The 16860-nt window shown below is 37.6% G+C and overlaps 1 protein-coding gene across 3 annotated transcripts in view; it reads right to left on the minus strand.

The window, feature by feature from the left end:
- Positions 1-4164: 4164 nt before the first annotated feature.
- Positions 4165-16860, minus strand: part of LOC126188938 (protein TANC2) — a 572082-nt gene continuing 559386 nt past the window's right edge. For all 3 annotated transcript variants that reach the window (XM_049930679.1, XM_049930681.1, XM_049930680.1), the window contains 3 exons: positions 10192-10387; positions 9910-10010; positions 4165-4859 (listed from right to left, as the gene is read on the minus strand). In XM_049930679.1, coding sequence (XP_049786636.1) covers positions 4646-4859; positions 9910-10010; positions 10192-10387 — 511 coding nt within the window. In that variant the 3' untranslated portion in view covers positions 4165-4645. The remainder of the gene's footprint in view (positions 4860-9909; positions 10011-10191; positions 10388-16860) is intronic.

Raw genomic sequence — 16860 nt, forward strand, 5'->3', positions numbered from 1 at the left:
ATCTCCTGAGTAGATCACGAATGTAAAATTAGAGAGATTCGAGCGTGCACGGAGGCTTTCAGACAGTCGTTCTTCCCGCAAACCATACGTGACTGGAACAAGAAAGGGAGGTAATGACAGTGGCACGTAAAGTGCCCTCTGCCACACACCGTTGGGTGGCTTGCGGAGTATAAATGTAGATGTAGATGTAGAAGTAGATCATGTGTGAAGTTAGAACATGTATGTACTGTTCTGTCCTGAACTACACAGAATGGAGAGAGCTGGATCTGTAATTAGAAATTACTTGCTAATCTCCATTTTTTTATAAATGTGTGTTAGCTAACTGCCATATACTTTAATCTTTGAGGAAATACACTTTGGCACATCTGTTGGTTACAAAAGCCCCTCAAGAGGGACACTATCCAAGCAACACAGGATTTTAGTATGTTGTAGAATATATCTGACATTGTCAGAACAGGAGAAAGTGATCATAAGCAGATAGTCAATAGTAAAATTATAAAAATTTTGAAAACTTTTTAAAACAATCAGAATTTTGCTATATATTGTCTCAATTGCATTTAACATTAATAAATTGTTTACCAAGTGATGGATGACCAATTTTGGTGGTTTCACTACCATCCTCATATCACATGTAATATTATAAATGCCCTCACAGTGTACAAAACCATTGTACCATACATAACATTCTTATTTTAAATCTCCAAGTAAAATGTGCTATGTACAGCCATGTTATCTATGACAGTAACTGAAACACAAAGCCTGTACAGCACCATATTTTTTTTTCTTTTTTATACATTGAAGAGTCCATGTCATTATTTCTGTTACATACAGTAACTGTAAGCAGAGATTTGCCATGTAAGCTGTACTTGAGGTCAATGGTAAAACATAAAATATAAATTACTGTTGACTTAAAGTACAACTTACATGGCATATCACTGCTTGCAGCTACTGACTGGCACTACAAAGAATAAAAAATTTTCTACAGTGCTGTACAGGCTTCGTGTTTCAGTTAACGTTGTAGATAATGTGGCTGTACATATTTTGCTTTTTCCCCACATTTTCAGGTACTGTTAGGAAGGGCTCATTTACATCAGTGAGCAATGATTTGAATTTAAGATTATCAGTGGGGGTGGTTTGAATATAATTTGACTTACCTAGTTTGTGTGTCATGTCTAACAATGTCTTTACTTTGATCTTGAGGTTTTTTTTTGTGTCACTTTATGATTTTTATCTTTTGGGATCATGTAGTAAAGAGTTTTTCAGGGATGCCCCAAAACTCTGCACATGTGCAGAGCTCTTGCAGGTTTGTGGGTCTCTTGTGGCTGACTGCACACTTCCTCCACTACCATTCCAAACTGCCTGTGAGGGAAGATGGCCTAAACTATGAACTCACTGCATTGGATTGCTATGCAGTCACCAAGAAACAATGAATGGCTTGTTGCAACTTTGTTTTATATTATGCTGTATTAGAAAATTCAAACACCTGAATCTCTATACAACTATAATAATAAGGAGCAATATTAGACTGTTGCAGACTGTCAGTAAAAAAAAAAAAAAAAAAAAAAAAAAAAAAAAAAAAAAAAAAAAAAAAAAAGAGAGAGAGAGAGAGATAGAGAGAGAGAGAGAGAGAGAGAGAGCTGGGTTACTTCTTTCACATGTAGGTAGAATCAAATTTTATCGTCTAGAATTACTCTGCCAACATTCCAATGGGTACATTTCTCAACATTTGCCACAAATAAGAACAATTTTCAGTATTATTTCTGGTTCGCTGAATACATAATGAAATTTATTTGTGGCCCAAACTGTAAGCACACAGACAGGTACAAACAGTTCTCTGTTTTCCATGTCTCTCAGGTTTCTACATAAATGTGACATATTTAGGTTCGTAATGGGGGGGGGGGGGGGGGGGGATGGGGAAACCACTTTGATACATACAGTGATCAAAACATTGTTATCATTTTTGAAGTCCCATTATGGAGATTTGGAACTCGTCCAGAGGAAAATTTCCTAGTTCTTCTGGGAAGTTTTGACATAAAATAACTTGTCTTTAAAATGAGATGCATAAATTGCAGATCATTCAGCTCCATCTGCAAATGCACAGGGGTGCCTTCAAATGAGGTGGCAAAGGGTCAAATACAAATGTGAGACTGGTAGTATCATGAAAATGTTTAGGGAATTGTCATTCTAATTCTTTCAACATTGCAATGAACTAGTCAAAATTCACATTTTCCTTATCACCAGGGAGACTAGAGAAATGGGCATTGTTCTTTGTCAGAAGTTGTCCCAATCACAATGCAATTTTCTTATAAAGTGCTTACACTTTCCCCATAAAATAATAAGAAAGTTGATTTTCATGTTTCAATGGGCATTCAACTGTGCAGTTTAAGTCCACTAAAAATGTGAGGTCTTGGACCTTCGGATTATGGTTCCTGCTTTCCTTTGTCCATCAGAATTCAACAATATCAGTGTTAATCTAAAAAGTCATTTTAGGCCTGCCCCCTTGACTTCACCAATGTACTTTGCAGTAATATAGAACATCTGACGAGTCTCCTGTACATAAAATTCTGATTCTGATTCTCCAGACACTTAGTTCATTTCCATCAAAAAACGGTGGTGCAGTAATGCATGTGAATTCAGAAAATTTACTAGTATTATCATGTGCTCCATGTTTGCAAATTTAGCATGAAGTGCTTCGTGTTGTACAAATGAATGAAACCCATGCAAATTATCTATTGACCATTGTCATTTTTTGCACATTCAGCACTGAATAAGTCTTTAAATTCATTATATATGGTGTAAAGCCATCTATAGCAAATTTGGAATGCCTGGTGATTATACAACTGCATAATAGACGTTGAGAATTCTCGCCCTTCTCTTTGAAAAAGAACTGTGATTCTTGTTCATTTTTATAGGTCACTAGACTGCCTTTTTTTGAGTGTATGTCCCATTGCAACAGCCACTGGACCTTTGAACTTCCTTTATACCATGAGCAGAATGCCTGGGATAAACAGCACTGTCACCATGAACAGAAGAAAGTAATGCTGACTGAAAAATGTTGCACCAGATGCCTGAAGAAAGAGTAACATATTGCACTGTTAAATGAAACATCACACCATATCGAGCAGTTTTGAGAGGGATTGAGCATAAATCAGAAGGACCTAACAAAGCCAATACATATGGAGTAATGCCAAGACAGGGTGAGACCTGGACTGTACACATGCAGCACATTGTACACAAGTGCATGTTTGGGCACTACCTCTTTCTTTGTAACATATTTCCTTACCCAAGATGTTAGCAACTATTTCTCTCAGCTTTCACTGTGACTGTCCATGACACGCTGCAAAGGAAAACTGGATTCATAGTGTTGCAAGAATATTTTTAGGAAAGAATTAAATGTTTCAACTTATATGTGCCTTTCGTGAACTACTTCCCATTTTCCACCATTAATTTCCTTCCGGATATCACCACTAAGTCAGGTTTTAGAGTTCTGTAAAACTGCACTTTTCCCTTCTCAGCTAAACCTGGCTGATGCTTCACATATGGCCTAGGCTGAAGCTCTCAACAAACATGGATGCTTCCCAAGTTTTCTAGGTAAGCATATATAACATACAGGCTTTTGCTGAAGGGTTAAAGGGGAATGAAGAGGGGTGAAGAAAAAGGACTTGAGATATCTAGGAAAAGGGCTAGATTTCGGAAAAGTCACCCAGAACCACAGGTCAGGGGAGACTTAATGGACGGGATGAGAAGTATCCCCTGACCCATGTTTCTGGGTGACTACCGAAATCTACCCCTTTTCCTAGACCTCTACAGTCCTTTTCCTTCACCCCTCTTCCTTCCCCTTCATCCCTTCTGCCTGAAGAAGGAGCCTCTGGCTCCGAAAGCTTGCCTGATTATAACCTTCTTTTATGTATGTTCTGCCACTGCTTGGTGAGAAAATTTGTTACCTATCCAGTTACATTATATTGTCAAAAATTGACTGTTCTCATTGTTATATTAGGCTTTTGCTGTAATATGTCTGCAGTGGGATTTGAAACACAAAACGCATCCCAGGTCACTTGAAGTATTTGAATATTGGAGACAATTTGCAATTTCTCACCCCAATTTTGGTAGAGCTAAAGAGAACAGGAGATAGCAGGAAAGAAAATGAGTGAACAATAACAGAAATAAAACTCACCATTTTTATTTAAATGAAATCACTAATTTTCAGTTATTAACACCATCATATATTTTTCTGGCAAGATATCAATTTTAAGGTCCTTGAAACCAGACCGACTTTGTAACTACATACAGTTTAAAAATAATTCATTACATATTACAGAAGAAATATATTAGAAATGTAGGAATCAGCATTTGTTACATTTTAGTATAAAAGTACAGCTACACCAGCAGAAACAACTGATAACCTCTTACCAGACTTTTTACAATGAAATTACAAAGAATGTATACAATTGCATTGTCAGAGTCATAAAATAGATACAATTTATGATACTGTGGCAGAACAGCAAATGATTTAACTGCCAGCTCAGTCTTAACATCTCGAGATACTCGATCATCATGCAGCACAATTGTGCAGTATATATCCACCAAGCTCCCTGCTTGATGAGGTGCAACTGGGTGCCATAAAGAGAGAAAATTACACTCTCACTTAAACCCTTGTCTCTGGTTCATGAAGAGTATCAACAGATGTTGCAGTTCCTAATGTCAAGGAAGACAAGGGAGCTCCAGGGCATGCCCCAGTTGCTGCCATCTCTGTACGCAATTCCTCTCGTACTTTGCAAAGGATACGTCGAACATCACGATTCTGAGCTGGTGCCACACGTAGAGCATCCTGTACATCCTCTAATGCCTCATCAAGAAGCCTGAAACATAAATCCAAATTACTGTAGCAGCATGCACATTCCTTGAATCAGCTACAATACATATTATGAATTATTTATAAAATGGAAACTCGGAACACCACAACAATAATTGCAGGGCAATGTTCAGATAAGATACATGAAAAAAAAAAGAGGTTACCATTACTAGAGAAAGAAATTTAGCTTTCAGTGATAATTAGCAATGTGCTGCTATAGTCTCTACCCCATGTTCTGATCAATAAGGCTGATTTGAAAGTTAAGTGCCTCAGATCTTCCATTGCAATACAGTAATAATTCACTACTTTTTGTGTAAGAAAAGTAATAGCATGTCTTACCACATACAGTACAATAATTAAGTGAACTGGAAGAACTGAATTTGATCTAGAACATGGCTGTTAGCAGCAGCTGTGAGTAAGTTTCCAATAACAAAATTGTACAGCCAATCAGTTACCAATTTTTATTCACTTTTTGACATGACCCAGGTTTTGGTGCCACTAAGGGGATTTTCTTCATTTTGTAAAAGATTCTGTAAAAGATGTTACTTCCATCACAAGCTGAGGTACTCAAGTCTGTATGTGACTTGACTGCATCAGCTCATGATGGATGTAACATGTTTTGTGTAATATAATCCAAGTAACTTTTTGTTCTTTTGAAGTAGATACCTTTCATGGCATTAAAACCTTGGCCATGTCTAAAAATAAATTTAAAAATTGGCAACTGTTGGCTACATACTTTACTAATTGAAAAAGTCATAGTATGGTCAAAAAAGATTCTTTGAAATTCAAAAGGCATTCTGCAGTGAAAATGAGAGAAGGCAAAAACAGAAGATTGACAATGTTGAAATGGGGGGGAATGAGTCCCCAAGGAGCTCATTTCAAGGAACACACACCCTCCATCAGACATAAGCAAATGAGCTTAAGGGAATCCTCAATTTAGAAATGTTGTCCATGAATGTGTTTGTTTGCCACAGCTGAACTGCGCTCTGCTGTCAGACAATGGCTTCATATTTATTGTTAATATTACAGTAAAACTTGCTCAAAACAGAATCGAATGGGACTAAAATAATTTTCCAAATTGAACAAGTTTCCAGAGTACACAAAATTCACTAGGCTACATAAAATTTGTCAAGTATCATGCATGAAATTATAAATTTCTAATTATGCAGGTATTTATGTGCTTTCACTCCTGCACAGTAGATGTTCATTAACTGTATATTGTACAACAGAACACCAGACTACCACACTAACTGATAAATCATATGGCATGTCTATATTTTTATACTAACTTTAAAATTTTTAATGGTTATATGTACACAAATTTTATTCCTGTGTTTATTTGCTTTACTTTTCACCTTTTTCACCACATGTCATGGAAGAAAACCTGTTTGAATTTCCTGTTCAAAATTGTTTTTCTATGCAGTTTTTTGCACTATACAATTGTTCCAACAGCTTGGGAGACTTTGGGTGTGCTGAAAATTGCAACATTTATGCATGCAATAGATTCTTCAGGCATATTAATTTTTCTAGGGACATTATTTTCCTACCCTTTCCCTTCCTTCGTTTCTTCTTGTTCATCTTCTGTGTTGCAGATTTCTATTAAATCTGTTTCTGAAGTAAAATTGGGGTGAGCTGACAGAAAGTATCACTTTGAAAGTAGTCATCTGTACTATATGAAATGTTTCGCATTTTAATTAATTCAGCAACTGCTACTGCATTTTCTTGAACTTCAATGGGCACACAACAAGTTTTTGACCTCCAAACCCCACTTTACTAAAGTGCTTGGTAACTGTTTTGGGCTTTATTTCTCTTACTGCAAAGCCAATTCAGTACAGAAACAAATGCTCTTTCGGCTTCTTCAACACTAAGAATAACAGACTGCATCAATAATTGCCAATAATGGGATTTCATGTTTGTTCACATGATTTTCAGGAGACAGGTTGCATTGTCTAGGAAAATGAGAGGTTGGCAATTTCCTTTTTTCCATTTTGGCTCTGAAAGGGCTCAGCCATTCTTCTGTTAGACTGCCACGCGGGATTAGCCGAGCGGTCTAAGGCGCTGCAGTCATGGACTGTGTGGCTGGTCCCGGCAGATGTTCGAGTCTCCCTCGGGCATGGGTGTATGTGTTTGTCCTTAGGATAATTTAGGTTAAGTAGTGTGTAAGCTTAGGGACTGATGACCATAGCAGTTAAGTCCCATAAGATTTCACAGACATTTGAACATTTTCTTCTGTTAGACTACTCAACATCCACACCTTTTTATTGCTTTGCCATGCAACTTGAAGCTTACTGACATCTATGTTTCAGAAACAATGCAGTTTTCCCACCTTACCAATCACCAGTGGCTTCCCTGTTTCACTTAACATGATTCCACACAGAGTAAAGTCTTTCCTTACACATTTTTCTGCCAGTGCACTTTTCACTTCGAATTCCTAGATTTTGAAGGCACCAGGCAATAAAACAGTCCTGCTTCATTGACACTGAACACACATTTCAGGTCATCATTCACAATTAGGTTGTACAATACTGTCTTCCATTCTGTTGCTACACTTTCCTGCACACCCTTAGCCTCCCCACACATTTCATTCTGCATGATATTGCAGCCAGCTTTGAAAATATCCAGCCATCATGTGGATGCCTCTCAAACTCCATATTTCCAAGCTCTTCAGTGACTTTCAGAGCCTCACTCTGTAACATGGATCCAGACAAAAGTAAGTTTTTTGCCCACACACTTATGAACCATTCCCACACTATCTCATTAATTTCTTTATTTCCCGTCTTCTTTGACTTCCTTTTATTTTCTCATTCCCTTTCGTCCATTCATCTTGTATCTTATAGTTGCTTATTAAAGTATTGTAAATTTGTGTTTAAAAGTATTTGAAACAAAACATTATTTCACACAGAGAGTTTGTTTTTCTTGCTCACCTGAATTACCTTAATCATTTAATTTAGTGTTAGTGACCCGTACTTTTTATTTGACATCATTTTCTCACTTAATGTTCTACTAGTCAACTGAAACTGGCAGAAATAATGCAGGTAGTGCATTTCTTTAGAATTCTTGACCTTGCTGTGTAAACCACTGCTTAACGGAACAACATCCCCCTTTCACTGAGCGCAGCAGTAGTGATCATAGGTGCGCAAGAATGTTTCAGGACAAACCTGCTCACATCAATAATAATGGAAAATGAGAAATGCTGACTAACAGTGCGCCCACGAATGAACTATTTCCTTTGAAGTACCGACACTGAGCATAATTGTTCATTGTTGCACAGAGCAACATGGTTTGACGTCCAGTCCTGCATCACTGTGTTGCGCCGAACCTCTTTTCTTGGTTTTGTGCTGCTTAATAGCATTGTCATAGTTGTACAATCTTTGTGTTAAAAGTAGTATCCTCATAGGGTCATGAATAACTAATGTATACTGTAGTACTGTATAAGCTCTATTCTGCATTATACAATGAATTATTAATCTGCATTCTGTTTCTGTGTTAGGCACGTTACACTTTACACAAAAAATGGCAGATAAAAGTGTATTGAATGTTTTAGCACTGAAATACTTCTGCGGTTCGGATAGTTCTATGAATTATACATGGTCTGCTTTGATCAAGTTGTACCACACTAAATAATTTTCCATTACAGTATTTTCACTGGACATTGCAACTAAAGCTGACACAAAAAAGCAAATGTTTCAATTTACAGAACTGACTATAGAATGTACTGCTATTTAATCATAACTTTTACAAGGTGTACAACTTTGCTTCCGCCGTTTGCTGATAGGTGGCGACAACAGTAAGTAGCGGTCGAAAGAAACAGATCACAGACATCAGGCAGTTAGTTTGGACCTCAGTCAGCACAACCTCATTCAAACATTAGCCGATTTGTGTCTGCATCATAAAGTTGTACTTGATTGAAAATGTCAGTTTACAAGCCAAATCCTCATAATTTGCAGGAGGTCTTACTGTTTTGTTTCAATATGAAGAAAACAGCGGCCGAGTCTCATCGAATGCTCTCAAGTACGTATAGTAAGGACGCTGTTAGTGAAAGAACATGTCATAAGTGGTTTCAATGCTTCAAGAATGGTGATTTTAATGTTGTAGACTGGCATAGTGGTGGAAGAGAGAATGTTTTCGAAGATGCAGAATTGAAGACATTGCTGAGTGGAGCCTTACGTCAAACTCAAGAAGAATTGGCACAATTAGTGGGAGTGACACAGCAAGCCATTTCAAAACATGTCAAGGCTATGGGCATGATTCAGAAAGAAGTAACTTGGGGTCCTGTGTGAGCTGAAACCAAGAGACATTGAACGGCGTTTGTGTGTTTGTGAACAGTTACTTCAGAGGCAAAAACAGAAGGGATTTCTGCAATGCATTGTGACTGGGGACAAAAAATGGGTTCATTACGATAACCCTAAATGCAAAAAATCTTGGGGATATCCCGGTCATGCTTCCACGTTGAATATTCATGGATCCAAGATCATGCTCTGCATTTGGTGGGGCCAGCTAGGTGTCTTGTACTATGAGGTGTTAAAACCAAGTGAAACAATCACAGGTGCTCGTTATCAAATGCAATAAATGCATTTGAACAGAGCATTAAAAGACAAACGGCTGTACTACAGCGTGAGGCATGATAAAGTGATTTTGCAGCATGACAACGCTCGATCCCACGTTGCAAAAGAGGTCAAAATGAACTTGGAAACGTTAAAATGGGAAGTCCTATTCCACATGCCGTATTCTCCAGACATTGCTCCCTCTGACTATCACCTGCTTAGATCAATGGCATATGGCCTGGCTGACCAACACTTCTGATCTCATGAATAAGTCACAAATTGGATTGATTCATGGATTGCTTCAAAAGATGAGCAATTTTTTCGATGCGGGATTCATACATTGCCCGAAATATGGGAGAAATTAGTGGCCAGCAATGGAAAATACTTTGAATGATACATGTGCAACCAATTTGTTTCATTAAAGCCTCAAATGTTGGGGAAAAAACTGTGGAAGCAAAGTTGTACACCTTGTATATTCATTTACATATTTACAAAATGTAGTTTCCTGTTTACCTCAGTTCTATTCTGGCTTTGGCTCTGGCATAAAATGCTTCAAATGAGTCAGGTTTCATCTTCAAAACTTGGTTGGCTAGTTCTACTGCTTCAGTATTTTCCTAAAAATAAAATAAAAGTGACATTACATTACAAAAACAAATGCTTGAAGCAGAAATGAAAATAGTTTGTATTCACAAGTTACAGTAAAATGTTTAGGGACAGAGAAAGGTACAAATTTTTTATTGATTGCAGTACACAAACTATGAAAAAAATGTGTATGCTATAAAGTGTTTAACTTACATTCATTTTTCTTTTGCATCGTGACAGGTTGAGTAGAAAGTTTATCCGTAACTGTTCAAATGTGGCCATATGTTCTCCTAAATCCTCTGTGGGGAATTTCTTCAGTGCGTAATGATACCTATGAGCAGCTTCTTTCAGACGGTTCTTTCTATAAAGAACATTGCCATCTTCCAGCAATTTGTTCAACAAGATCAGCCTGAAAAAGAATAAGAATTATTATGGAACAGAACAATTCTACACAAGTTTTATATCCATATCATTTACCAGGCACATTACTTATTTAAAAACACATAAAGAAGTGCATATGCTAAACATCATACATTAAACTTTTGTAAATTGTGCTTTTAATGCTACATTAATAAAATTTTTATGTGACTACCAGATTCTTCAAAATTCATCCTGTTTAATGCGATGTTCAACTTACAGAAGATGCAAGATAGATACAAAGCTAATAAACATATTTTGTTTTGGCTTATCCAGAAGAGACAAGTGATGGTTAATAACTTCATCAGTATGTGCCCGTTACTGTGAGTTCACATGTGGTTCACAATTCAGAATAACTTGTATTGCACAGCAACAAAACTATTCATTCAGCAGGTAATGAACATTTCAAATGGATGATCGATAAGGAAAAGGATAAATAAAAAGCAGGAGGTACAAGCATTGGTGGCAAGTAACATTTGTTCCAAACCAGGGATCACAAGTGACACAAAGTATAGTAAAAGAAATGAAATAACAATAGGCTAAAGGTCAAGATTAAAATTTCATTGCCTTTTCTGAAAGACTTTTCTTCCAACACATACATTTTACCTGTTATTTTTTCTAGCCTTTCATCATGAAAGAGGTATTGATTAAAAGTTTTGAAAGCTAAAAATTCTCATATTTGTATCAATATATTTTGTATGCTTGTGCCAATCTAGGTAATTCTGTTAACTGTTGGTAAGCAGGCACTTCTCTTGTCTGTCTACATCTACATCCATACCCTACAACCACTTTAAAGAACATGGCAGAGGGTAATAACCATTGTACCACAGATTAGGGTTTCTTCCTGTATTACTTGCACATAAAGCATGGGAAAAATGTCTGTTTAAATTCCTCTGTGTCTGTCTTATTAGTCTAATTTTGTGTTTGCTATACTACAGAAGTTACAGGGCCACAGAATTTTCCCAGATTCTTCATTTAATATTGATTCTTGAAATTTGATAAGTAGGCTTTCACGGGGTAGCTGACATCTATTTTCAAGTCTGTGCTACATCAGTTTACTTCTAAATTTGCTGATTGCTCTCCATCCAGGAGAAAATGTTGCATCTTCCCTATAAAGAAATCCTGAATGCAGTCACTAACTTCATTTGGTGCTTAATATGAACATAGTTTTATTAATAACGACTGTTGTGTTACTGAGTCAAATGCTTTTCAGAAGTCAAAAATTGCTGCATCCATCTGGTTGTCTTGATCCAGGACTTCCAAGATGACATGCAAGAAAAGCGTGAGTTGAGTTTCACATGACTTATGTTTCTAGAATCCATACTAGTGGGCATGGAGGAGGATATTATGTTGGAAATATCTCATTACATTTGCTCAGAATACATTTTAAGATTTTGCACCAGATGGATGTCAATGACACTGCACAGTAGTTTTATGGAATTTTTTTTTTTTTTTTTTTTTTTTTTTTTTTTTTTTTTTTTTTGCTAAAACTCTTGAAGACAGGTGTAATCTGAATTTTCTTTCAACTTTTGGGTCTAGTTTTGTTTGTTTGAGGAATCTGTCATGGTTAATATGATGGAGGGCTAACTCATCCCCTTTTTAAGGGGGGAAGGACTAAATCCTCTCAAAATTATATACAGCAAGTGAAGAGGTTCCATCAGCCTCTGCAGCTTTGTTCAGTTTTTTACGATTTAAGCACTTTCTCAATGTCACTAGTTCCAATATCTACACTGGAGTGCCGAAGAAACTGGTATAGGCATGCGCATTCAAATACAGGGATATGTAAACAGGCAGAATACGCCATTGCGGTTGGAAATGCTTGTATAAGACAAGTGTCTGACGCAATTGTTGGATCGGTTACTGCTGCTAAATGGCAGGTTATCAAGATTTAAGTGAGTTTTAACATGGTGTTATACTCGGTGCATGAGCAACGGGACACAGCATCTCTGATGTAACAATGAAGTGGGGATTTTCCTGTACTGACAATTTCATGAGTGTACCATGAATATCAGGAATCCCGGTAAAACATAAAATCTCCGACATCACATTGGCCAGAAAAAGATCCTGCAAGAATGGGACCAACGATGACTGAAGAGAATCATTCAATGGGACAGAAGTGCAACCCTTCCGCAAACTGCTGCAGATTTCAATGCTGGGCCATGAACAAGCATCGGTATGTGAACAGTTCAATGAAACATCATCAATATGGGCTTTTGGAGCCAAATGCACACTTGTGTACCCTCAATGGCTGCAGGGCACAAAGCTTTACGCTTTGCCTGGGCCCATCAATACCGACTTTAGACTGTTGATGACTGGAAATATGTTGCCTGGTCAGACGAGTCTCTTTTCAAACTGTATCGAGCAGATGGACGTGTACAGGTATGGAACAACCTCATGAATCCTTGGACCCTGTACATCAGCAGGCAACTGTTCAAGCTGGTGGAGGCTCTGCAATGGTGTGGGGCGTGTGACAGACTTTGGAAATTCCAGCAGGACAATGCAACACTCCACACATCCAGAATTTCTATGAAGTGGCTCCAGGAAGACTCTTCTGAGTTTAAACACTTTCACTGGCCACCAAACTCCCCAGACATGAACATTATTGAGCATATCTGGGATTGCCTAGCAACGTGCTGTTCTGAAGGGATCTCAACCCCCACATACTCTTATGGATTTATGGACAGTCCTGCAAGATTCATGGTGTCAGTTCCCTCTAGCACTACTTCAGACATTAGTCGAGCCCATGCCACGTCATGTTGCGGCACTTCTCTGTGCTTGTGGGGGACCTACACACGATATTAGGCAGTTGTACCAGTTTCCTGGGCTCTTCAATGTATATCACTCATCCTTGCAGTATTCCAAGAATTAACTAGAGCATTATTCCTTTATCTTACTTTGTAAAGGAAATTTTTTTAAATGAAATTAAACATTTCCGGTTTTGCTCTGAAACCTTCAATTTTGTTTCTTTGTCATTCATGAGTGTCTGGACACTGTCCTATCCCCTGCTTTACTTATATATTGGAGCACACTCTGTTTCCTTAGCAGTTTTTTATAGAGACTGTTCACCATGGAGAATCATCATGAAATGTTCTACTACATACATATCGTTCATTGCTGTGATATCTGTAACCCAAGAGGGACTTTGTAGTATCACATTTTTTTATCATGTAGCACAAATGTTTATGCATAACCAAGCAAGTGATTTATATGGCCCAAAGACTCATTATGACTGCAAGAGACAGATTATCTCTGACTTGCAATATAAAGACTCTATGGATATAGTGTGGAACATTAAACATACAATGGAACTGTAATTAGCAGCATTGTTGTAAGCTGCCATCTTGAATATGGAACGAAATTTGATTAATTGCGGTAACATTTCATCTCATACAGGAGGATGATGTATACTGGAATATAGCTAGGAAAATCATTTATGGAAAATTAGAATTTCATGTACATTTAGTTCTTTGGTTATTTTAACTTCTGCCTTAGCTGTGGCTCGGAACAATATTTGGCATTTCATAACTTGTACGGAGCTTTGTATCCTGGGAAATCATTAGAGCCTGCATCACTGTCATTTATGCTCTATTTTCAAACATTAAATTCTGGACTTTATCGAAACTGATACACAACTTGGACACTGATTCCCATGCTGCAGAGTGAGTACATCATAGCACCTAAGATGGCTTCCCCATGGTGTACAATTGTGCCTCTGGTTAGTTTAAGAATTTTCAGAGTCAATGATTGCCAGAATTCTGCAAAGTGACAGATTTTATTCCAGGTTCTAACTTTGATGACAAGAGTCAGAGAGAGCATGATTATTAACTGTACCTTCTAATCATTTTGTTTTATAGACTTAAGGTTTCAAAATAATAACAAAATTTGTATCTGGAAGAGTGGGAGATAGTTGTGTAAAAATATTGGGGGAAGCAACTTCTCTTGCCCACTCGCCCAAACGTTTCCATTCATTCTGTCATAATAATTTAATTTAATTTTCAGAGGGGGAGGGAAGTTGAAACTTCTCATTTCCATCTTCTCAAGATGTCAATGTAGACATTAAACAAGAAGCTGTTACTCATGTCTATGTTCACCTATCGTTACTTTTGTTATGATGAGTGATGGATTAAACACATTGAGGATTGTATAAGCATTGTATTCTGACTTTTACACATGGCTGCACTCGCGTATCAGTAAAATGGAATGAAATATGTATGGCTTTAGTGCCCAGGAAACCCTGGTTGGGATGTTTGGGAGCTTGGTGCAAATCCTTTTATTTGACTCCATTTTGATGACATGCACATCAGTTGTGATAAAATGATGATGAGGAAAACAAACATCCACAAGTGAGCAGGAAAAACCCACTGATTCACTTGCATATCAGTTGTTTTTTTATAATAAATGATGAAGTGTAAGCAAGCTAGTAATTTAACAATACGTCTGCGTGTATAGTGGTGCAGACATGTATGTGTAACAAATGTATGCAGTGCTGGAATGTAGGTGCATAACGAACGTATTTCTATTATTTTGTTGTTTGGCAAACCTGAAAGCCTGCATTATATTTTCTAAATACATTTACATAATCCCTCGATTCATTACATTCATGCAGAAGAAGAGTTTTTAAGAGTTTCTCTGGCTCATATGGTAAGGGATGTGAGATTTTGCCACCTGAGCAACACATACCAACCATTTCTCCCTTCCATTTTAATGCGTTATGGTGCCTACAAAATTGGTTCAAATGGCTCTGAGCACTATGGGACTTAACATCTATGGTCATCAGTCCCCTAGAACTTAGAACTACTTAAACCTAACTAACCTAAGGACATCACACAACACCCAGTCATCACGAGGCAGAGAAAATCCCTGACCCCACCGGGAATCGAACCTTGGAACCCGGGCGTGGGAAGCGAGAATGCTACCGCACGACCACAAGCTGTGGACTATGGTGCCTACATTTTTTTATCCACCCCCTATAATAACTAATTCATGGTAAACATAGTCAGTTAATAGATCATAATCAAATGCAGCCTCACCAATAGCCTCCAAGTTCCACATGCAAAGGTATGATTCTCGGTTTTCATACAGTCTTTATTTAAATAACACCGCAATTGTGAGTCTTCAAGCGTCTTGGAAGCTGTAAGAGACATGTAACACTCAGCATCTAAAATGATGGGCTTGTGACTGTTCGAATGTCTCTATAGCTGTTAAAGCCACCTGATATTCTGTATCCAAGTTCCAGCAGACTTGAGCTCTCTTAGAACTATGCACTAAATAGGACTTTATGTTTGCATAGCTTATAGTAACAGTTTTAAATATGGTTCTCAAGCTTACTGTACAATTTTAATGTTGTATCTCCACCAAAACTCTCCATCTATGCTAGGTGGTGTAGGAATTCAATACCATAAATCACATGCACAGTCATGGAATAATCTACAGACACTAAGAGTCACCATTCATTGCCCCAGTGTTGTCTGCATACCACCCATGTTTACAGATGTAAATAATACTCAGAAAGATACAATTTTCTAAAGTAGTTATGACATGTACGTAAGCATCCTCCCTGACTTCCTGCATCCATTCATGTCCATTGTGCATTCTGACAGACTTGGGCAATTCCAGCAGGGCAATGCAACACCACAAACATCCAGAATTGCAAGAGAGTAGCTCCAGGAATACTCTTCTAGGTTTGAACACTTCCGCTGACTACCAAACTCCCCAGACACGAACATTATTGAGCATATCTGGGATGCCTTGCAGCGTGCTGTTCACAGGAGACCTCCACCGCCTCGTACTCTTACAGGTTTATGGACAGCCCAGCTCCCAAACATCCCAACCAGGGTTTCCTGGGCACTAAATCCATACATATTTCATTTCATTTTACTGATACGCGAGTGCAGCCATGTGTAAAAGTCAGAATACAATGCTTATATAATCCTCAATGTGTTTAATCCATAATTCCATGATAACATTGTAAATGCAAAAGTAACTCTGTCTGTTACGCTTTCATTAAACTGACATCCATTAAATTTGGCATGAGATAGCTTGAACCCTGATGTAGAAGACAGGCTACTTTACAGAGTGTGTATACAGGATTTTAATTTATTTGAAGAACATTATGCAAATTAAGGAAAAATATTTACTATTTGGAAAAGCTATTTACTCTTTCACTTTTGAACTTAATCATATTTGTTATAATATATGTTCTATGTAATAGGATTCAGTGTAATCAGCAGGAAAAAAAAGCTGACCTCAGCAGGAACTGAACGGGGCAATCTATCATCATTAAGTCTACTATGCTAACCACATGACCATAGCTATTAGCGCAAATGAATGTGCTGCAAAGAAATTATAAGTGACACCTGACACTCAGTGGCTTAAACTGATGGGTTTGTGACTGACATTAGTACGGAAGTATTGATTAAACATGAAGAGGATTATATAAGCATCATATTCATTGTGTTGAATCGT

Source organism: Schistocerca cancellata, chromosome 5 (assembly GCF_023864275.1).
Source record: "Schistocerca cancellata isolate TAMUIC-IGC-003103 chromosome 5, iqSchCanc2.1, whole genome shotgun sequence".
NCBI classification, from domain to species: domain Eukaryota; kingdom Metazoa; phylum Arthropoda; class Insecta; order Orthoptera; family Acrididae; genus Schistocerca; species Schistocerca cancellata.